Here is a 25,212-nt window from a genome sequence, read left to right on the forward strand (position 1 = left end):
ATAAATGTTGTACTTACCCGGTGTAGAATAGGTATAGACGCTACTGAAAGATGGCCCGAACACACGTGCATTCAACACCAATGCCCCGCCCGTACAGATGCAGAGAAGAAGGGGTGATTAGATTGTCGGTGCAACGTTCGATAATATTTCTTTAAGGAGAAACATTCCAAACATCCATATCGCCTAAAGTACGTACAGACGCCGCTATGTTGATGATACTATTCTTGTCTCGCGTGACTTCACTCTCGAAGCGCGTTACCAACGCAACAGATTTTCCTCCTTCGAAACGCAGTTTGTGACATTTTCTTCTGCAGCACAGGCGTTACTTGCTCCTACTCACCAACAAAAGGCTGTCTAGCGGTGTATTTCTTTTTTATTATTACAAGGTAATCTATGCATCGATTAGTATGGTTATAGTCAGTATATATTAAAGTTGGGGGGATAGCGCTGCCTCGTTAATGTGGCGTTATTTACAGCGGCATGCTGTACACGAACGAGTGATTTATTCAATGATTAGAATAGATCGGCGTATACAACATAAACCCTAACACATGTGTAGATCAGAGGATACACGAAACTTAGGTGGTAAGGAACTTTGATTATACCTCTGGGTATTTTCACAATCTCTCTTCCTCCCCCTCTGTCGCTCTCTCTCTTTCACCCTACCCTTCTTAGATCGGTGTAATTTACCGTTTGTTCTGCTTTTAGTTCCAATTAACTGAGACTAACTCGCGGACAAATCTCCATGAATAATAGACGCCGACGAATGGATCCAAACTTGAGTTGATTAAATCCTGTAAATCCCAATACTAGCTTTGGAGACAGATTCAGTAATAATACTCATGCAGGATGTTTTGTATAAAATCATTCAAGTGTCTGGCAATATACGAGTAATAAATGAAACTATGTTTTTTTCTCTCTCCAAGGATTGGTTAATTTTACAAAGGATTACCATAATTACATTTTTAACTTACCCCCCCCCCCTCCCCTTCCTTCCACCCCCTAACCCCAGCATTTTTTAAACACAACATTTCTTAGAATTCTTAAATTGTTCAAAATTCTTTTGAAATAGAATACCAAGGAATCTTATAAATGAAGCTTTTCTGTACATTTGAAAGAAATTAGATATATACCCTTAATAATTAGTACTATATATATAGTTACACCACGTCCGTCAGACGGACGGGCGGGGTGGAACTATATAGGGGGAAGGGGGTTAAGTTAAAAATGTAATTATGGTAATCCTTTGTAAAATTAACCAATCCTTGGAGAAAAAAACCCCTATAATTTCATAGTTTCACAATCTCTCTTTCTCTCCCTCTGTCGCTCTCTCCCTTTCTCCATACCCTTCTTAGATTGTTTACCGTTTGTTCTGCTTTTAGTTTCAAATAACTGAGACTAACCCCGGAAGACTGGCTATAGTGAGCCTTCTCCCGGGGAAGTCTAGTTATCTAGCCAGTCTTCCCCTTTATACTGAAGCTTCCCCCTTGTACTTTAGTATCCAGAATAGTCCTCTTCGCTATAATTTACATGTGTTTATTGAAATACAAGCAGTTTCTTTTATGCATTTTTTTAAAATTCAGTTTACCAAAACGTAATGTTTCATAAAGGTACCTTCAAAAAAAAAGAAAAAAAAGAAAAAGAAAAAAGACCGATTTTATATCAGTCGATATCGTGACATCCCGGTCAGTGCACGGGGTTGTGGTAACAGTGAATATTTTCGTATTTTAACTTCTCAATGACGTTTTTGATATCCGAAGGGCAACATCAGTTTAAAGTATCACCAATCTATTGGATCATAAGTTAATTAAAGGATCTGATCATGGCGCGCAATCAGGAGCGATAAAATAGATATAATAAAGTATTCTTCTGCCCATACATTGCGTCCATGTACAGAGTAGCCTTTCCCCCTGGTCATTTGTCCCTGGAAACCCGGCTAACTAGCAACACCACCCACACGGAAATATGGCTAATTAGCGAAATGTCTCCCATTTTATAAGCAAATTAACACCAATACCCCCGGAAATCTGGACAACAGAGCAATCTAATTAAAATAAGATCTTCTCAAACCTTTGCGCTGCAGAAGGCTCTGACAGCATGTGATTGAGGTCATCTTATTTCACCTTTCACACTTGACCAATCAAATGACGGCTTTCGCTAACATTCTCTTTCTCCAGTGTCTATAACGGCTGGAGAAGATCTGTTTTTAATAAGATTGGATAACATAGTGCATTTCATAATGATAAATATTGAAGGTATGATTAATTGATAAGACAGAAACAAAACTTGGAATAAAAACATCTTTTGGTTTATTTGATTTGATACAATAAGATATCGGTAATTGATTTAAATATATCATACGTTCAATTCAATGTATAGTGTGTAATAATTAAATTAATGATGACATCGGTTAAAATATGGCACACAATACCAGTAGTTGAATGTTTAGGATATCTTCAATTCAGTGTATGTTATAATTAGTTCATTGGTGGAAGGGGATAATCTTATTTTGAATAATAGAAGATATGTAAATTCACTTCGATTTCATTGCCTTTGAAGATATACATCTTATCAAAAATGATCCTTGATAAGCTCATTCAATACGGAAGTTCCGAGTTCCCCAAGAGTTATTTCCCTTTGTCGAACTCTTCCGTAAAGTATGACGTAAAATATGATGACAGTGGGTACATTTGCTAATTACTATCGTTGTATTATTTCTTAAAAGATGATATCCAGAGTTTCTGAGACCATCCTACCTCAGGGAAAAGGCAACTTTAGTGAGTTTATGAGTATTGGATAACAAAATGGCTCAAACAAATATTGTTAATTGCCACCTTTCTTTGATAAAGCGTCACTCATGTAGAAGAGGAAACGAATAATGATTCAATAGCTAATTTGATGATCTTATTCAAACAAATTATGCTTGATATGGCCAGAATATGCATACCAGTGATTGATATAAACAAAAGTTACGCTTTTATTACATTAATCGTACGTAATCGTTATGTACAATGCCATACGATATAATGTATACATTGTGCACCCACCATACGTCATGAAATGCAAAAGAGTTCGACAAAGGGAAATAACTTTTGGGTAACTCGGAACTTGCGTATTCAGTAGTTGATCGACTGATAAAAGAAGTTACCCGTTCAATTAATATATCAAAGATATTGATACACTATAAAATTGCAACCAACCACATATGTGTATTGTAGGGGAAGTTTCACTACTAGTGGTTAGGGGATATAGCCACCCCTCTTAGGGGGATGGATATGGAGCGCAAATAACTCAAATAATTGAAAATTTCTTTAATTATTTGAATATATTATCAATTCATTTGATGCGGCTATGATTTAATTGAAGAGAGCAATAATTCAATTAATGCGCATATCAATTCAATTAATGCGCACATTAATTCAATTGATGAGTGCAAGCATTAGTTTGATGCGCACATCAATTCAATTGATGAGAGCATCAATTCAATTGATGAGAACATCAATTCAATTGATTGGAGCAATAATTGATTTGATGCGCTCATCGATTCAATTACTGGAAACAATAATTTATTTGATGTGCGCATCAATTCAATTTATGAGAATCATTGCGCGCATCAATTGAATTGATAGGCGTATTAACTGAATTATTACTCTCTTCAATACGCCGGTTTCGAGATACGTCCGAGTTATTTCCCTTTGAGAACTCTCGTACATAGTAAGGCGCGAAAGAATTTGTTTACACGCGGGAGTGGGACAGATATTCATCACAGCATAAGTGAATGTACTCAGTAAGTTTCTCATACGCTGTTTGATAACCCGAATTCGACTGACACACAAACTAAGTAAGTGATAAGTATTTGGGGAGTAATTAAATACATAGAATTCTTATCCTATCACGTTATTTCGCTGGTCATAAGTACCATATCCAAGATATTTCTTGCAAATATGACATTGTTTGTATGTTTCCACTTCGGTAAAACATTTCTTTCGATAGCATTTTGTATTTCCCACATTTACATATTTAAAGAGAAGCTGCTTTTAATACATTTCATCGTCATTTTCGTTGGCTGTATATCCACTCTGTCCCACTTAGGCATTCAAAGTTCCACTAAATCCACCTCCTATACAGAAGAGTTCGTATCTCGAAACTGACGTATTGAATTGTAGCGCATATCATGCGCGCAATTATTGAATTGATGCGTGCAATAATTAAATTGATGATATCTTCAAAATAATTTTAAAGATATGTTCTATTATTTGAGTTTATGTTTTGGCGCTCCACAGATGACTCACTAAATGCCATAGTTAGTGTCCCGGTGGAAATTTAAAAATAAAATCCAGATCAAACACAGAGGGGAGAAGTCTCGCTATATAGCCATACTTCTCCCTGGTTCTCTCTATATAACCAGTCTTCCGGGAGGTCTCACTGGGGGAAGGGGGAAGTCTCGCTATATAACACCAGTATTGTTAATCATGATATGCAATAATTACAGAATGCTTGTTTATTTTATCATTCTGATCATTTTAATTAAGAGTGTACAACACAAACAAAAGTTTAAAGTCACTGTCACTGAGAGATTTGTAGAAAAAGATAAACATGTATCATTATGTATAAATTTAAAAGGAAATTGTGCAATTTCACTAGAGCGAGTTATCCCACTTACATTAGAAAAATCACATTTCTCCATTTCATTAATTTCCAATAAAAGTATATCTCAATCAGTTGTTAATTATCAAAACAAGATCGTAGACAAGATAAGCATGATGAGAATCCGAGAATTTGGCTTGATTTCATTTCAAATGATTGTAGACAGTTCTTATTAATCTACAATATTTATTTGTAGCTCGGAATCGAACAAGATGGAATTTTAATCCCAAAATAAAAGACTACCACACTTTTGATTGAACCCGACTTTCTCTAGAACGAAACAGTGGCGACTGGTATCACCGTTTTTCATCTTTTTAAAAATTTGGTATTCCCTCTATTTCTTTACCTCAATATGCATTTCTATTTAGGCCTGGATCGTTTTAACGATGCATGTAAATATGCCAATCAAAGGAATGGGTATTTTACTACTGGTATGTTTATCTTCTTATCTCTACCAATGAAATAATCATGTAATTAAGTGTATTTATAAAATATGTCCATGTAGTGACCTTGTATCTTATCTTACACTCGTCCTGCCGTCTTATCTTAGTACGCAATGAATAATTCTAACAGTAGGTCTAAATCAAATCAAAGAAGAAGCGGTTATCATAAAAGATGATATTGTTTTTTAGTTTTAGTTGAAGATTAGTTTTTGAATTATCAGCACAAGTGATGATACTTACAAAACTGATATAGAGACTTATGTAAGTTACGTGCAATGCTTATTCTAGGATTCAACATATGGCCATTGCCACCCACCATTATACTAACACAATTAGCAAATTAACGAGCTAGCTGTTATAACCATCCACATACCTCATTTTCTATATTCTGGCGACCTCGAAGATCTCACTACAAATGAATGCACTTGTGCTTATCATGTTAAATGTAATGCCCCGATATATGTTACAGTGCAATCTGAAAACGCAAGTAACGCAGTATATATCATTTTTACTAGTGTAACTATAGATATTTTAATGTCTATAGTGGTTATTATAACACATTAGTGTAACTATAGATATCTTAATGTCTATAGGGGTTATTGTAACACATTAGTGTAACTATAGATATCTTAATGTCTATAGGGGTTATTGTAACACATTAGTGTAACTATAGATATCTTAATGTCTATAAGGGTTATTGTAACACATTAGTGTAACTATATATATCTTAATGTCTATAGGGGTTATTGTAACACATTAGTGTAACTATAGATATCTTAATGTCTATAGAGGTTATTGTAACATGTTAGTGTAACTATAGATATCTTAATGTCTATAGGGGTTATTGTAACACATTAGTGTAACTATAGATATCTTAATGTCTATAGGGGTTATTGTAACACATTAGTGTAACTATAGATATCTTAATGTCTATAGAGGTTATTGTAACATGTTAGTGTAACTATAGATATCTTAATGTCTATAGGGGTTATTGTAACACATTAGTGTAACTATAGATATCTTAGTGTCTATAGAGGTTATTGTAACATATTAGTGTAACTATAGATATCTTAATGTCTATAAGGGTTATTGTAACACATTAGTGTAACTATAGATATCTTAATGTCTATAGAGGTTATTGTAACATATTAGTGTAACTATAGATATCTTAATGTCTATAGGGGTTATTGTAACACAGTAGTGTAACTATAGATATCTTAATGTCTATAGAGGTTATTGTAACACATTAGTGTAACTATAGATATCTTAATGTCTATAGGGGTTATTGTAACACATTAGTGTAACTATAGATATCTTAATGTCTATAAGGGTTATTGTAACACATTAGTGTAACTATAGATATCTTAATGTCTATAAGGGTTATTGTAACACATTAGTGTAACTATAGATATCTTAATGTCTATAGGGGTTATTGTATCAAATTAGTGTAACTATAGATATCTTAATGTCTATAAGGGTTATTGTAACACATTAGTGTAACTATAGATATCTTAATGTCTATAAGGGTTATTGTAACATATTAGTGTAACAGTAGATAGCTTAATGTGTATAGGGGTTATTGTAACACATTAGTGTAACTATAGATATCTTAATGTCTATAGGGGTTATTGTAACACATTAGTGTAACTATAGATATCTTAGTGTCTATAGGGGTTATTGTAACACATTAGTGTAACTATAGATATCTTAATGTCTATAGGGGTTATTGTAACACATTAGTGTAACTATAGATATCTTAGTGTCTATAGGGGTTATTGTAACACATTAGTGTAACTATAGATATCTTAGTGTCTATAGGGGTTATCGTAACACATTAGTGTAACTATAGATATCTTAATGTCTATAGAGGTTATTGTAACACATTAGTGTAACTATAGATATCTTAATGTTAATAGGGGTTATTATAACACATTAGTGTAACTATAGATATCTTAGTGTCTATAGGGGTTATTGTAACACATTAGTGTAACAGTAGATATCTTAATGTCTATAGGGGTTATTGTAACACATTAGTGTAACTATAGATATCTTAATGTCTATAGGGGTTATTGTAACACATTAGTGTAACAGTAGATAGCTTAATGTCTATAGGGGTTATTGTAACACATTAGTGTAACTATAGATATCTTAATGTCTATAGGGGTTATTGTAACACATTAGTGTAACTATAGATATCTTAATGTCTATAGAGGTTATTGTAGCATATTAGTGTAACTATAGCTATCATAATGTCTATAGGGGTTATTGTAACACATTAGTGTAGCAGTAGATATCTTAGTGTCTATAAGGGTTATTGTAACACATTAGTGTAACTATAGATATCATAATGTCTATAGGTGTTATTGTAACACATTAGTGTAACAGTAGATATCTTAATGTCTATAGGGGTTATTGTAACACATTAGTATAACAGTAGATATCTTAATGTCTATAGGGGTTATTGTAACACATTAGTGTAACAGTAGATATCTTAATGTCTATAGAGGTTATTGTAACACATTAGTGTAACTATAGATATCTTAGTGTCTATAGGGGTTATTGTAACACATTAGTGTATTTATAGATATCTTAATGTCTATAGGGGTTATTATAACACATTAGTGTAACTATAGATATCTTAGTGTCTATAGGGGTTATTGTAACACATGCGTGTAACAGTAGATATCTTAGTGTCTGTAGGGGTTATTGTAACACATTAGTGTAACTATAGATATTTTAATGTCTATAGGGGTTATTGTAACACATTAGTGTAACTATAGATATCTTAATGTCTATAGGGATTATTGTAACACATTAGTGTAACTATAGATATCTTAGTGTCTGTAGGGGTTATTGTAACACATTAGTGTAACTATAGATATCTTAATGTCTATAGGGGTTATTGTAACACATTAGTGTAACTATAGATATCTTAGTGTCTGTAGGGGTTATTGTAACACATTAATGTAACTATAGATATCTTAATGTCTATAGGGGTTATTGTAACACATTAGTGTAACTATAGATATCTTAATGTCTATAGGAGTTATTGTAACACATTAGTGTAACAGTAGATAGCTTAATGTCTATAGGGGTTATTGTAACACATTAGTGTAACTATAGATATCTTAGTGTCTATAGGGGTTATTGTAACATATTAGTGTAACTATAGATATCTTAATGTCTATAGGTGTTATTGTAACACATTAGTGTAACAGTAGATATCTTAATGTCTATAGGGGTTATTGTAACACATTAGTGTAACTATAGATATCTTAGTGTCTATAGAGGTTATTGTAACACATTAGTGTAACTATATATATCTTAATGTCTATAGGGGTTATTGTAACACATTAGTGTAACTATAGATATCTTAATGTCTATAGAGGTTATTGTAGCATATTAGTGTAACTATAGCTATCATAATGTCTATAGGGGTTATTGTAACACATTAGTGTAACAGTAGATATCTTAGTGTCTATAAGGGTTATTGTAACACATTAGTGTAACTATGGAAATCTTAATGTCTATAGGGGTTATTGTAACACATTAGTGTAACTATAGATATCTTAATATCTATAGGGGTTATTGTAACACATTAGTGTAACTATAGATATCTTAATGTCTATAGAGGTTATTGTAACATATTAGTGTAACTATAGCTATCATAATGTCTATAAGGGTTATTGTAACACATTAGTGTAACAGTAGATATCTTAGTGTCTATAAGGGTTATTGTAACACATTAGTGTAACAGTAGATATCTTAATGTCTATAGGGGTTATTGTAACACATTAGTGTAACTATATATATCTTAATGTCTATAGGGGTTATTGTAACACATTAGTGTAACAGTAGATATCTTAATGTCTATAGGGGTTATTGTAACACATTAGTGTAACTATAGATATCTTAGTGTCTATAGGGGTTATTGTAACACATTAGTGTATTTATAGATATCTTAATGTGTATAGGGGTTATTGTAACACATTAGTGTAACTATATATATCTTAATGTCTATAGGGGTTATTGTAACACATTAGTGTAACAATAGATATCTTAATGTCTATAGGGGTTATTGTAACACATTAGTGTAACTATAGATATCTTAATGTCTATAAGGGTTATTGTAACACATTAGTGTAACTATAGATATCTTAATGTCTATAAGGGTTATTGTAACACATTAGTGTAACTATAGATATCTTAATGTCTATAGGGGTTATTGTAACATATTAGTGTATTTATAGATATCTTAGTGTCTATAGGGGTTATTGTAACACATTAGTGTAACTATAGATATCTTAATGTCTATAGGGGTTATTATAACACATTAGTGTAACTATAGATATCTTAATGTCTATAGGGGTTATTGTAACACATTAGTGTAACTATAGATATCTTAGTGTCTATAGGGGTTATTGTAACACATGCGTGTAACAGTAGGTATCTTAACGTTAACTTGATCCATCTATCCTCCGTCAGTTCTCTCAGATCCTCTGAATTTCTGTTGAAATCTGTGTTCAATAATTGCGGTTTTATCTTCAAGTAGGCCAACGCCATGGTTTCTCCATCGCTGATCGCGACCAAATCACATCACGGATGTAGTTTACTCCACTCTTCTTGTCTTCAATTCAGATTACTTTATTCTCTAATTGATCTTTATTTTACACCTGTTTCGTCTCTTTTTAACCTTCTAAATTGAATATTTATATCTCATATTCTCTTATATATTGTTCCTAATTATTTATTCGATGAAAATCTAAAGAACTACTGGGTATATTTTGTGTTGTCAGATCGTTATTATGGTCATCTGCTACATAAGTATGGAAGCTCAGTAAGAACACAAATCCAAATATAAATATAGGAAATAGAATATAATTTCTTAGTGTCATTGGGATATGACATGAAGTTGGTACGTGATCAAATCTACTATATTAACGCTCTTCAGACGTTATAGGATTTGATCACGTGACCGACTTCATGTCATATCCCAAATAACACTAAAAAATGATATCTTATTTCTTAAAGAATACCAAATCACCCTATTAAAAATACATTGTGTCTGGACCAATCTCATACATTGTGTCAGCACCAATCTCATACATGTACATTGTGTCAGCACCAATCTCGTACATTGTGTCAGTACCAATCTCATACATTGTGTCTGCACCAATCTCATACATTGTGTCAGCACCAAATCAAATCGTTGATGCTGGTCAATCACAGCAGCCACTTGCATCAGCATTATCATATCATGTAAGGAAAGCAACAAATTATTCAATCCTGGATAAGAAAAGACCTGAAAAATTAAAAAGTAACAAACAAACCAGATTTGATTTATATCACCGAATAAACTAAGGCCAACCCCGCTGTCCATTATGTTAAATTTCTTAACTCAAGCAATAGCTTTCTCTACATGCACTCTATGAATAGCAACTTTTTCTGTCACATTTTACCCAAAGCAGGGACAATAGGTGGTACATGTAGCCTAAGTCCTATTTTTCAGCCTTTTCAATGCGAAAACCTTTATTAGCCTTTACGTTCATCTCCTTCATGTACTTTATACATTCTATAATTTCCTTCAAATTTTAAATAAAGCAGATTACCCATCCACCCTGATGGGTAATGTCGTTGTTAGAAATTGACCCGAAAACACAGCATCGAGGCAAATGTCATTGTATTTTTTTTTTTAAATTACTGGGTAGGTTTAAAAACAAAAATTACAATGTACATTGTCATATTGTAATTTTTGTATTTATCCCCACCCAGTAAATTCAAAAATTACAATATGACTCAAATTTAGACGATAGGATCACAGGCAATTGCATCGCTTGGGGTCGAATTTACTATATAAATTTATATAGTAAATTCAACCCCCAAGCGATGCAATTGCCTGTGGATAGGATCATCTAGAATCAATACCACAGTGGCGATCTAAAGGGGGGCGGTAACGAGGTTTACAACCCCGCCCCCCTTTAGTTGAATATCTTAAAGATAGTTTTTCATTTTTTTCCCTTTTGGGGTCTTTTTTGGCGGAAAAGGTACGAACATATGTTACACTCCCATTTGAAAATGTTTTGGATCCGCCACTGATACCAACTTTCATTGATCTTTTTTTAAATACAAGAACTCTTTCACATCGGTTACAACTTCATATGGGCAGCCAAATGAAATAACCGCAAAACCAGTTCGTTCTGGAAACCACACACATGATGTTGGGTTAGTTATAATATACACTGTTCAAGAATTACTTTTATGTGCAACAACAAATACCAAGATCTGTAAAAAACCATTAACAGGTATTCTTGAACCAACTGACACTGTACAAGCTCACTGAAAGCTTTAATTCTATGTGGAAAATATCAACACAAGGTAATTTGTTTTAATTTTATTGCATATACGAAGGCCTAGGACAACTTGTATTGCAAGAAAAAAAAGGTGGAATACAGTATAAAGAACATGCTTCTGCATATCGAATCATTTGAGAGACATAACCATATGCAGGGGAATCTGGAGTATTGTTACATTGTCAGGGGAAATTGACGATTGAAAAGCTGAAATCATCCTGTCTGTCGCGTTAGTTTGCCGCTACCGACTTTGTTCAGTAAAACATCTAAATATGAAACAGATGTGGAATACTCTGTCGTGTCTTTTATTTAGAGTTCAACGGGAAATATTGAATCGATATATGAATCAAAATGAATATTGCTAATAGATAAAACGTCATCGATATGTATCTAAATGTCGAGTTGAACGACACAGGGGGTGATTTCTTCTCTTCAAGGAGGTTTTGAATATTATAGCATTTCCAACTAAGAAAAGTTTTTATGCTCGCGTATATTACGAAACATTTACATATTCAATGTTTTTTATTATCATTTTTTTTTATTGCAAGCGGTATCTTTATCAATTGTAATGATAACCATTTCCTCATGAATGCGAAGCAGATCTGAACAATGAGCGTACGAATCTTGTTAAATATTTTAACGGCTGGGAATTACGACAGAAATGAAAGCGGAATGTAAATACCGGTTTAAGAAATAAATTATCTTTTTTGAAAATACATGAGGGTATGAACTGCAACATTTAACACCGACATACTTTTTTTAACGCGCTTCATGAAGCATGTGGGCGTGAAGCGTGAAGCGTCGCTGTCGAATATTTTTCAAAAATGAAATTCATTTCTTAAATATGTAATATTCTAGAAGTTCTTTGTGACACGAGTCGTTCCTTCTTTTTCGTTTGAACACGATATTTTTCTTACCATCACAATGCAGTAACCTCTGTCACAACATCAAAACTGCTACACGGAATACGCTTATACATTGCATATACATATACATGTATAAATACATCAGGTGTGCAACGACATTTTACTTTCTCCCCCTCCTCGATTCGAGTCCGATTATATTGTCAAATTCGCCGAAACAAACCTATTCTCCGACACGGTTAAGGTAAGAAATGATTCTCCTTCTCATCCATCGCTTCAGAAGTATAAACTCCCTTGCAACAACCCAACAACGGACATACTTTAACGATATTTTGAACATTCCCGCCAAGGCCTTACCACCATGTCTCATCACATCTCCGCACCAATTGATCCATCTCTACCAGATTTAGGTAAATTGCTATTGTTTAACGTCCCTCTCGAGAATGTTTCACTCATATGGTAGGTAAATTAATAAGATATGATATTGTGATAAAAAAAATAAAGAAATCTATTTGTTTGTCGTTTGTTTTGATTGTGCACATTTGGTTTTCCTTCTATGGTTCGGAGATGTGGTTTTGTGACGTCACGACATGTTGGTCAGGCCTTGGTGGGAATGTTCAAAATATCATTAAAGAATGTCTGTTGTTGGATTGTTGCGAGGGACTTTATATTAGACTTTTGAAGCGACGGATGAGAAGGATCATTTCTGAGGATAGGTTTGTTTCGCCGAATTTGATAATAAAATAGGACCCGAATCGAGGAGAGGGGGGGGGGGGGGGGGGGGGGGGGGGGGGGGGGGCAATATGTCGTTGCACACCTGGCGTAGTTATATAATAATATATTGATAGAGTTTTATTTTCTTTTTTCTATTTATATCCATTTATTGATTAAAATTCAGATACCTGTGGTCGGGATCGGGACCGCTGCTGTTTGTCCCGGCTGTCGAGACTGCTGTTATTGCACTCACACAATACAAGTAATTGCTGACTTTAGCTTGAGCCTAGTGCACTATGCCCTCACCATTCTGATATGATTGTGGAAGCAGGACAACCATGCGCAATTTTCGCTATACAGGGAACGGCCTACTTAGAAAGACTTTCGCTTTGACATTTTTAAAAAGCGGCTATTTTCCTGATAGCATTCGCTTTGACTTTGCTTCGTTAAAAATAACCTTGTAAAATAACATGGTAGGTTTACTGTTTTATTTCAAAACAGAAAACAATGAGCCCTGACACTCGCGATCGCCAGTTAAACATGTATATCTATATAAATACCTGATGTCACATTTTTTGATCAACATGCAAAGAATTCTATGACAGAACTCCCTTATATTGCGCATGTTTTCATTCACTATTGTGTGAGTCAAATTTCGTGTTTTACGCTATACATTTCATTTAATTAAAAATAACTTTTTAAAATGAGTATTCTGAATTCAGTTTTGCTCTAACTATTATGAAATCTAAAGTATTTATTGGTCTGGACATAACGTCTATCAATGATATAACAATGCAGAAATATGACTACTGACAGGGTGTACTCATTTCTCGGAAATAGTTAACGATGGATTTTTTAAGTTTTCCAGTTTTATTAAACAACACGCAATTCTAAAAACATTTTAAGAACAGTCAGCATGTTAGGAACACTAATCCTATTCCAGCATTTCTTCCTTTTGCGCAATCTCCTCTTCTTGGGGTTACTCCATCGTTACTGTCGTTGTATAAGTACCAGGGGTATAATTGCGACAATTTTTTCTTCGATATCTGGTATCGGAGAGCCGCTGATCCATTGGCCTATAGCTGTCCACATTTCACCACTGGTTGGTCCCCCCCCCCAGCTTTTTGACATTGATTATATTGACAATGCCGTCTAAGGTGGTAGTGATGATGACACAATCTTCTTGGGGAAATATCCTAACCCTGTGTAGGACTCTGATTGGGCAGGTGATCCGTTGTCTGGACTATTTTTACTTGTTTCTCTCTATGGTCTCATTGCTTCTGAGTCTACTTCTAAGCCATGTCTATTATAAGCTATGCAGGCCTATACTACGTTCGGTATATGAAGAAGATCACATTTGACGACATTGTACCAAGTGACTACCTAAATAATTAACGAGATTTTTGGCAATCGGGCCTTAGATTTAAATCGGTATAGTGTCTAATTATCGCAATATTTCGGCGAACTAATTATTAGAATTAATTACTTTGTACATCTACATAAGAGAGGCAAAATGCATATAATTCTGTATACTTTGGAACTATGCGATGTGTCCTTTAAGGCAGTTTTTGAGATCTTTACGATATGCTATAAAACACCAATTTTTAAATCTCTTAGTGTGATTGTTCCGGATCTTGATCCGGTTTCTTCTCGACTCTTAGTATGAAAGCGTCTACCGCCATTTCGTCATGTATTTTTTATTTACCACTTTTCCTCAGATTTTTGGTGCTCATAAACCACAGAGTAAGTGTTTGCATTGTTGATAATCTTTTGTGTTCACATGTTCTCACCAGCTGGGTATTTGATATATCTAATCAGTGATGTTTTTTGGGCCAAAATGCCACCGATATTCGGCTGTTTCCCCTCACTAAAATTAGCTATTTTTTCCCAATTATATATATATGTTTTTCCCAATTTCAAATCTAAGGAAATTTGGCCATTTAAAAAGAAAGGTTACCGTATATTACTGACAGAGTAAATACGTTTTTTTCTTCAGTTTTATTCTCCAAACCACTGCACATGCAAAAGGTTTTGTAAAGAATTTGTAAAACAATAGAGGCATCCATATATGTAGATATGCAGCGAAGTATATAGTTTCCAGATACACATTAAGCCATATTGTTGACAATTTAGTTTGACCGCCATTATATATGTAGGGTCAGGATAATAACAGGAAGTGGCCAACAGTAAAGGGTTTTACTAAAATCCGAAAAATACAAACAGGAGAGACATTCTGGAAACTTGATTATTAATATAATATTTACAAGATTACGGGTACAAATGCTGGTGAATTAATAATTTATTATTTTCTTTATGAAATTAGACAATAAGTATTTCTTAGAAAAAAGTAATTAAAATAATATCTATACAAGGTGTGACTTCCAATACATACTTAATGATTTATTTTATGATTTTAAATCAGATCTGAAATAAACCTCAAAAAAATATAATTGTATTTGATTATTTTATGCATCTTTCCCATTTTAATTTACTATAAATGATTTTTCCCAATTTGAGGAAAATGTCGCTAATTTTTCCCAATTCAAAAGGAGGGGTGGTAGTTTGAAAAAAAATACTAATATTATAATTGTTGGAAATGTGTTTGTTTACATGCTCGCACGTGGTGTACCTAAGTGGGATTTAAATTGTAGTCAATAACGTTCTAATCCAGTGTGTAGGTTTTTATACATTAGTATTTAAGCATTGTTTATCAGTTTTAAGTGTCTTAGCACGATTGCAACTATCAAAATTGCCATACAGTGTATTATGCAAGGTGAAGATAACGAACAGTGATCAATCTCATAACTCCTACAAGCAATACAAAATAGATAGTTGGGCAAACACGGACCCCTGGACACACCAGAGGTGGGATCAGGTGCCTAGGAGGAGTAAGCATCCCCTACTATACTAATCAGTTTGTTCAGATATATTTTCTATGGAAAGCCATTTTTGTCATTTTGTAATCAAAATAGATCTATGTCAGACATTCAACTGCGCTTTATGAGAAATACTTTGGAAATATTTGTCTTTTATACTAGTCATATTTACTTGACATTAACTTTCATATAAGATATGGTGAACACTTCTTGTCATATACACATAAATGCTAGTCAGCCAGGACTTTTGTAATGTTACTTTATTTTTGCATTTCAGTTTTGTACCTTCTCAGGAGGTTTGATCAGTATTAAAGATTCAATCCAGTTTTGAGTCGTCGTTACTGCATAGTGATAGAGGTCAAGTGTTACACTGCTAAAACTGAAGTGATGCTTAAAATAATTTGTGGCTATTCACTCAACAAAAGATTTTCAAAATGAATGGAGTCACAATATTTGTGTGTGTCACCTTGTTTTCCTTTGGACATTGCAAATGTACATCCAATGACGGGTGTAAGTGCCATGCACTCAAGTCGGTTGGGATCTTGGCAAATTGCTCGTCTCTTCACTTGGAAACATGGCCGACATTTTACAATTTGGATATAGCTTGGATCGATATAAGCAACAATTCTTTGATAGATTCTCCAGTGAAAGGAACTTTACCCGATCGGCTTCAATGGATGGATATGTCCTACAACAGAATTACAAATTTTCTAAACGGAACATTCAGTGAGCTAATCCATCTAAAGGTACTAAATATCAGTAACAATCATTTGATGCTAAACCACACCGTCTTCTACGAAAATGTTTTCAAGGATTTGAAAGCACTGGAATATCTGAACACGCAGAATAATTTCATCATGAAAGTGGCGTCCCACGACCATATCCAGATAGAGCGATCAAACATCTAATTTCACTCAAATCGTTAAAAATGGACGGAGTTCCGGGTTATTATTTTGGATCGGGATCTTTAAAAAATCATCAGTTAGAAATATTAAATCTTAGCGGTGCAAGTGGATTTTGTAGAATATCCAATTTATCTAGGAATTTCTTCACTAACGTCCCTAGTATCAAAGTTCTAGATCTTAGCTACTGTTCATTAAATAAAACAACGAAGGGATGTCTGAGGATTTTGCAGAATTTAACTCATTTAGACATATCTCATAACTACCAACTGACGATGTGTGGACTAAAAAATATCGCAGAAGGTTTACATTTTACATCAATAAAAGTGTTATAAGCAAACACAATTTATTGTACATTAGGAAGGGGAACGTACGTTGCAATGAATTTCTTATCTGACTTGTATAACACGCACCTGGAAGAACTTTACCTGGACGACAACAGAATAGACTATATGCATCCTGCTATTTCTAACATCATCCCATCATCTCTTAAAAAATTATCACTCGTCGGAAATCGATTAACAGCAGGGATCTACATGTATCGAGGCTTTTCCATGAGGTTGGACTCGAGAGTTTGGATATTAGTTTTCAGCATAGACATCCGACAAAGCCTCCTATACACGAACAGTACCTCTGTGATGACTACAACAGGTCTCTTGAATGTGAATGCCGGAACAGAGAACCACATCTATACGACCAGGACCAAACAGAGGCGTTCACAAAAAATACCATGGGACAGAAAATTATATCATGTACCAATGTAAGAACTGATCTTAGTATTCCTAGAAATTTGAAATCTCTGAAGTTTGAGTTTTCACACATTGGCAGTACCATAGGAGGCATGTATATAGGGTATTACCATAAAATTGAAAATATTAGTATCAGAGGTAATTCTTTTACGGAGTGGCTAGGACCATTATGCAATGTTTCTACCATTAAATACATGGACCTTTCTGAAAATTTGTGTTCGAACGTTTCCAGTTATTTCTTTGACAATTTTTCAGGATTGAAAATTTTACTCTTGGAATCGAATTATCTTGTGTATCCATTATCACGAGATGCGGAAGGTTTTATTTTCAAAGGTCTAGTAAATCTCATACACCTTAGTCTATACAACAACAGAATCGATGTGTTACCTCGAATGATATTCAGAGGATTAACGAGTTTGAAAACATTAAACCTCAGTACCAATGGACTGAGCGACATAACGTTTACCATGAACTTTTTCAATTTGTCGACTTTAGATCTTTCCAATAACTATATAAGGTATTTTTCTAGAGGAGCCATGAAAGAACTTGATGATCAGCATGGACTATCAATAAATCTGATCAACAACGCTTTGGTTTGTAATTGCGAATCTCTTCCCTTCTTAAAATGGTACAGAGGACTACACAACAAGGATAGTCGGATACAGTTTACCAAACAACAGTTATACATGTGTAAAACATTAGATGATACCAAGGTTAAATTGTCATCCGTCCTAGAGAAACTCTACAGATTAGAGAAGGATTGTCGCAAGACAGACAGTTATGTTGTCATATTGTTAGCATGTGGGATCGTCGGCATCTTGTTTGTGATAGTCGGGTTTTTATTCAAGAGACATAAATGGAAAATACAGTATTTTCTGTATTTGGCCAAACGCGAATTGATGAAAAGAAAATACGAACCACTGAGAAGAACCGAAGAATATAAATATGACGTTTTCATATCATACGCCGACGAAGACAGACCATTTGTATTGGAACAGGTGATGACAAAATTGGAGGAAAAGTTTCGTGTGTGTATTCATGATAAGGATTTCATTCCAGGTTCAGATATAGCAGACAACATCATTGGTGCCATCAGAAACAGTAAAAAGACGGTGTTGATTATTTCTAAACACTTCATTAAATCTGATTGGTGTATGTATGAATTTAACATGGCTCTCTCAGGGCCGTAAATTACATGGAGGCGGAGGAGGCAGCTGCCTCCTCCAACTTTTGAGCCAAAAAAAATTAAAATTTAAAGTTCATTAGAATTTATGTTGTTTCCAATAACTAAGAACATGATACCTCCCTTAAAAAGCATTCCAAATCTTTCTTTTAGAATGAGTTAGTCAAGTAACATCTTAGAAGGCCCTAGAATCAAGGATTTTGCACGAAACGTGTTCAGTGTGCACAAAATGTGCTCAGCGTCTGGGCGGCCCCCAGACCCCCGCCTAATTTCCTGCCTCCTCCAAATTGAAGGTTAATTTACGGCCCTGCTCTCTATGAAGAGAAATTTGCACGTCGGATACATTTACTAATATTCATATTTAGGGGGGATATTCCAATGGAGCGTCTGCCTCTAAAAATAGCGGAAGCCAGAGACTCAACCGTTTTTGCTGATTTCCCAAGGATTGCAGAGGACGAACCGATCTTCTGGAACATGCTAGAAAGAGCAATACTGACTGAAACGGAGATTTAGATATATACATGGCACACATGTATATGCTTTCATTTTGTTAAGATGATGTTTTATGAATTTATTGGAAGTGTATCAGCAAAATGAATGTACATCAATGGAATGACGTCTGCACTGGTGTACGTACTATATCAGAATGATGTAGATATGCTTGAGTTTATGCATGTATAACCGTAACTTTATTTAGACTTAGTAATGTTTTCCTTTTTCAGGAGATGTGCCTTCTTACAAAAACACTGTATAGTGCCTAGATATAGATATAGACCATCTTATACATAGATGCAATCCACCTATATGGTCTTCGTCTTTTTTCAATTACAGTCCAGATGGACATACCATTACTGGAACCGTTGATAAGTTGAAAATGAGGAAATGAGGACCTGGAATCACTTATTCTAAAAAGGTCCTAAATTCGGAGAACCTCGGTCTTTCAATTGGCGACAGAACTTCATCTCTATTATGAATTCAGTCGAATATTATGCCAGACGATGGGCTAAAAACTTGATACCTTGTCAGTATAAGAGGAATATCAAGATCACGTAACAAACACATCAAAACAAAAGTGCGTACCATCTATCCTTTCGTGTTTAGTAAACTAGAAGTAATAAAAGAATTTGATAGCTTACACGAGGAATATTTTTTAGTTCCAGCTGACAAAGCTTTTAACGGCATTGTCTTTTGTTTGTAAGACTCATTATAACAACTGTATTTTAAACGAACTTGGTATTAATTCCACTTTGGTAATCATAGTTATATTCCAACTACGCCTTCAAAGGATGCAATTATTCAAAATCATGCTTCAGTTTTAAATGAAAAGGTGAAGATAACGATCATAGCCCCTATAAGGAATACAAAATTAAGAGTTGGGCAAACACGGGCCCCTGGATAAATCCAGTTGCCTAAGAGGAGGAAACATCTCCTGTCGACCGGTCACCCATCGCAAGCTCTATATCTTGATCAGGTAAACGGAGTGATCCGTCGTAAAACAAAATCAGCGTGTAAAGAATGGCCTAACAATTGAAGCATTGTACATGTAAGTAACATTGATTAGCAAACCAAAAGTAATAGATATGTGATTTGCAGCGTAAATACGTTTATAGATTTTTAAATATGTAGTTTTAGTGCTATTTAATGTATTTCTTTAGCCACCCCCCCCCCCACATATATATTAGTTACTGCAGTAAAAAATTTGATATTATAGTTTTCCATTGTAAAAATATGATACTTTTTGATTTGTTTCAGTAAGATGTTTGATATTTGGAATCAGTGTGGTGTGATAGTTTATATAACTAGAACCGATAAACAAAATTTTATTAACATTTGATACAACAGTAAACTGCATGTATTGTACACTACAGTTAGATAAAGTACATTTCGTTATGGAATACTTAGTAGCTAGATTTCAATTCAAATCAGAAAGAGATTAAACAATCTCACTGCAACACACTGGTGACACAATAACATATTTGACAATTCTTTGATTGAAATCAGGATATACACATTTCTTACTATACAGTCCACCTCTGGTATCTTCAGGAATCCGTGTTTACATTCATCACAATACTGCGGACTAACAAACAATAAATTACACTAACTGCAATCATAGGTAATAATCATACTTTCAAATGAATAATTTCAACAAAACATGATTTAAAACTTATATCGATTAAAACATAACTACGTGTGATTTCTCCATAGAATACACCTTATCATTACTCTTAGAGGTTGCCTGAAGTATTGCTACGATAGCCACGTGGTCTGGTGGTATAATTAGTCAACGTTTGCAATTCAAGTAATTTGATCACTCATTGGCAGGTATATGAAACTTGCATACAATCATATTAGATATATAAAGTACAGGTGTAATAATTGTTTGACTTGCGACAGGTCTATATAGACGCATCGCTCCGAGTATGAAACAATGTTCTGGTGAGCAGCATAACTTTTGTTGTTTTTAAAATATAAAAGTTTTATATTCGGACAACCAGAGCAAAGGAGAACACAATTTAGGTGATAATCTAGAATGTGCCATTAACATTTAAGATCTCTTATGACACCGCTAAATGTATCATACTTTTGTTCTGTCCGTGTTATGGAGAAAATCTGACTCTTTGCTTACGAGTGTATTTCCTTCAAATCCCACTGTACATAAGCTTAACATCAAAACATTACCTCCTAATATGTATGTGCGTCTGATTACATGTGTATCTTAACAAATTAGGTTTTTGTTACCAATTGGAATTTTCACTGGATGTTATATATGGCTTGCTGAAAGTTCCAATCCCTCGAACGATTCTCCAGTCGAAGGCACCGTTAATGTAGTTTTCCCGCGTTTCGAAGAATAGCGGGAAAACGTTGTGTGATAGGAACGTATTCGAATGCCTATGCGTAGTAATACAAGGCGTGGCCATAGGAAGGCCTATATAAAGTGTCAATATCATGAGTGAGATCATTGTAAGCCAGTCTCACGAAGTGCATAATTTTTTCCTTTTCCACGGGCAGCATGGCTCTTCAAAATGACGACTTATTGCGGCGAGTGTCCAAAATAATGGACTCTAAACTACTTTGTATCTTCTTTCGAGCAAAAGATATCTAAACAGCAGCGTCAACAACACGAACAACAGCTTGTCAAACTGCAGGCAACGAATTACAAGACTATCGTTTTCAAGCGCAAAGGGAATGAGGCTCAGTAAAAATTTAACAACAGTGTCAGAGAGAAAATGATGGAAGACATAAAGACATTTGTCAATATAGTATAAACCTGCAACCGAAAAACCTAGCAAATCGAAATCTCCAGGGAATACTGATATCAAACGAAAGGCACTTTTGATGTCCATCCCTACAATAGCCCCTTTTCCCAAAATGGCAATCATATCAACTACGCTATCAAAAGAGGCATATTGTACTGTACACAATTCAGGGTCTATAAAATCATTGATACCACAAGAAGTGGGATAAGATAAGTGAGTGATCATACACCCCCCCCCCCCCATCAGATTTTGGAACAATGCCAACTGGCGAGATGTGGAGGATAGCAATAGGACAAACTAGCAAAAGGGCCCAATATTCGACCCAGTTTTATTTCGTTATAAATTTTAACCAACAAATCACCCTGGTTTTCCATTGCAGATTTTAATTTTTTTGAAAATACATGTATTCTAGGGCCTGTATAATGTAACCGAAAACCATTAGAAAAGTAATTCTTTATGTCATTTGCAGCTTCCCGATCCAGATAGTATTCCAGATAATGCGTCAACTTGGTTATGTTAATGGGATAATTTCCTAGGGCCCAAATATTTTTGAGGTCTTGGGGCTGAATTTGCAAAAGGGGGGACCCGAACCGAGGTTGGGTCTGCCCTTGTGATGGACCCCGATGGCGACTTGATGACTTCGAAGCATTGCTAGCGAGAGGGCACAAGTACTGGGGATGGGCCCCAATACGCCTTATGCACTTGTAAGTAGTGACAACCTTGTCGGTCACAATTTCCCTTAAAGCTGAAATTGTAGCATTTATAGTGAGGAGGATTAGTGTGGTTACCTGGTGGTTGAAGTGATGGCGAGGTCATAAATATCAGCCACAACTTATAGTCTACTTTAGACTATGATATGGATGGGTCGACACTGCGGCGAAGTCTAAATTGTTCATCATAGGTCTTCCACCCCAAATTTGATTCTCCATCTCTCGATGCCCCCAGTCTAATATCATGCATATATTTAAGAAGCTCTTAAAATGACTGGGTGTGCTGCAGCATATATGCTGGCATATACTAAAAATGAATCTGTCCATCTACTGATGGATTGAATCTTAAAACTGGGCTTGGCAAGCTCCCTTGTGACTAACTCCCCCCTATCATTACAAAATATTCTTCTTTCTGTACATTCAGCATGAGATGTACTGTCTAGCAAAAGCCCAATGTCTATGTAAGAGGAACTTATGATTTTAGCCTTTAAGGAACTAGAAACATTGCTGGCTAACACTGAATAGATGCTGTCAATGAACTGGTTCTCAGAACCTGTAGGATATCTAGTACCTGGTTGAATGTCCAGTGCTGTCACCACTTTGGGAGGGAGGTATCCAGTATCAGTGAGCTGCTGGCTGCTTCTGGGGGCCTTCTAATACTGCGCCAGGTGGATCCAGGTCCACTACACTGGACGGGTCTGTCCATATATATATATATATATATATATATATATATATATATATATATATATATATATATAAATAAATAAATAATATATATATATATATATATATATATATATATATATATATGGTAATATGATACTATCCAAATTCATAGTATGTTTTTTAATCCAAGTAATTACTCTCTTTCAAAAATCTGTCTTGTCTTATTCAGTGTTTGGGGCATAAATATTCACCAAAGTTATCAACCTTATCATTGCATTTAAAATTAACTAGTATTTTCCTTCCATCTGTTGATCTGTTGTAATTAAGAAGTTCAATGTTACTATTCTTCCTTATTAAAATCGATACACCTCTACTGTATACGGATTCTGAATAGCAATGTATCATACCTCCAAACCATCGTGAATTGTATCAAAATTCTTGTTTTTTTTTAACAAAATGTGTTTCTTGTAAAAATAAAACATTATAATTCACATCACTTAACCAGTCAAAAAGAATGGTACGTTTTTTTGTAGGTATTCAATCCTCAAACATTTAAGGAGTAATTTTTAAAGCTGCATTGTCCATGTATGTTTGTAGGAGTTGTCATTGTGTATTTACTAACCAGGGTTGTCCTTGTTATTTTTCTTTCGTTGTTTCCGACGATCCGTCAGGAAGTCGTCAAGATTGGTCTGATTCTCGGTTGATGCACCTTTCTGGGGAACGGATGAACTTCCAAGCTTTCTGTTTTGTTTTGAGGAAAGTTTTTGATAGATCTTACCAAGTTTTTTTTTCCAGGCCACTTGCTGTGGTTAGTAAATAATTTGGCTTCTGTATCCAGTCCAGTGCCCCAATGCATATCGAAGGTTCCCTCTTTGTGTTATTGCTTGAATTCTCCAACTTAACTTCAGCTATTTGATCAACTTTTTCTGTAACTATCTCCTCCATTACAGTCTCTTTGTCCTCACTATATCCAGGAGGATCAGTTACAGTATAGCCGATCCTCTAAGCATCAAAGGGTGTTTCCGCCTCCCTCACCATCTGTGCAGCACTGAGATCGCTAGAGCGAATGTTAGTTGGTAGGCATGTTCCGCTGATTTATGATGTTCTCCAAAAACGTAAAGATCGCAGGGGAAAAAGTTTGAAAGCGGATTTTCTTTGCCGTGAAATACCACCACATCATCGGGGGATTCCTCATAGTGTTGGCACTCTGGGAAACCAGGAGAATGGCCGGGCTCCTCACATACTCTGCATATCCTCACGTTTTTACATTGTTGTTTGTGATGTCCTTTTCCCCAGCAGTTGAGGCACTGCGCTTTCGGATTCCCTGCCACTTGGTTATGGTGATATATCCGACATTTTAAAAGCTGATCATTCTCAAAGTTCTGAAATATTCCCTATAAGCTCAAGAGGAAAACAGTGCATGGATATGAGTTTCATGTTCCTCTATTCTCTTTAGAAAACAAATTTGCTCATTTACAAGGCATGTTCTTTATTCAGTTTTGGAAATTACATTTTTAAACCACATGCACATACTTCTTTTTGATTTAATAAACTATCTGGATTCTTATACCCTGTTTTACCATTATTGAATTATTACATGTATTACTAAATAAATTACCTCATTCAGGCAATTTCTATCTCTGTACTGTTTTAAGTTCACCTGAGTTAGGCTTCTCGCAACCAACGCTATCGTCTTTCAGTACTATCAGTACTTTGATTAATACATGGTATGGCATAAAAACGCTTAAAAATGAAATTTACTATAGCTGAAAGTTAGAGAGTTTTTTTGTTCATTAAAATGTAATTTTACACCATAAATTGAGATATTGCATGTGTATCACATTTC

At 34.7% G+C, this 25,212-nt stretch overlaps 1 protein-coding gene across 2 annotated transcripts; it reads left to right on the top strand.

The window, feature by feature from the left end:
• Nucleotides 1–224: 224 nt before the first annotated feature.
• LOC125679925 (toll-like receptor 4) lies at nucleotides 225–19,530 on the top strand. Of its 2 annotated transcripts, XM_056154033.1 has the most exons (3): nucleotides 225–386; nucleotides 13,202–13,279; nucleotides 16,171–19,530. In XM_056154033.1, exon 3 carries the CDS (start codon nucleotides 17,526–17,528, stop codon nucleotides 18,732–18,734), a length of 1,209 nt encoding a protein of 402 aa, XP_056010008.1. In that variant the 5' UTR covers nucleotides 225–386; nucleotides 13,202–13,279; nucleotides 16,171–17,525; the 3' UTR covers nucleotides 18,735–19,530. The 2 variants fall into 2 exon arrangements, with proteins under 2 accessions (XP_056010008.1, XP_056010009.1); XM_056154034.1 differs by lacking the exons at nucleotides 225–386; nucleotides 13,202–13,279 and adding an exon at nucleotides 458–585.
• Nucleotides 19,531–25,212: the final 5,682 nt, after the last annotated feature.

Source organism: Ostrea edulis, chromosome 2 (assembly GCF_947568905.1).
Source record: "Ostrea edulis chromosome 2, xbOstEdul1.1, whole genome shotgun sequence".
Lineage (NCBI taxonomy): Eukaryota > Metazoa > Mollusca > Bivalvia > Ostreida > Ostreidae > Ostrea > Ostrea edulis.

Bases quoted from the DNA above. Each gene is read 5' to 3' on its own strand.
- LOC125679925 (XM_056154033.1), top strand. From the start codon at position 17,526: ATGGGACAGAAAATTATATCATGTACCAATGTAAGAACTGATCTTAGT.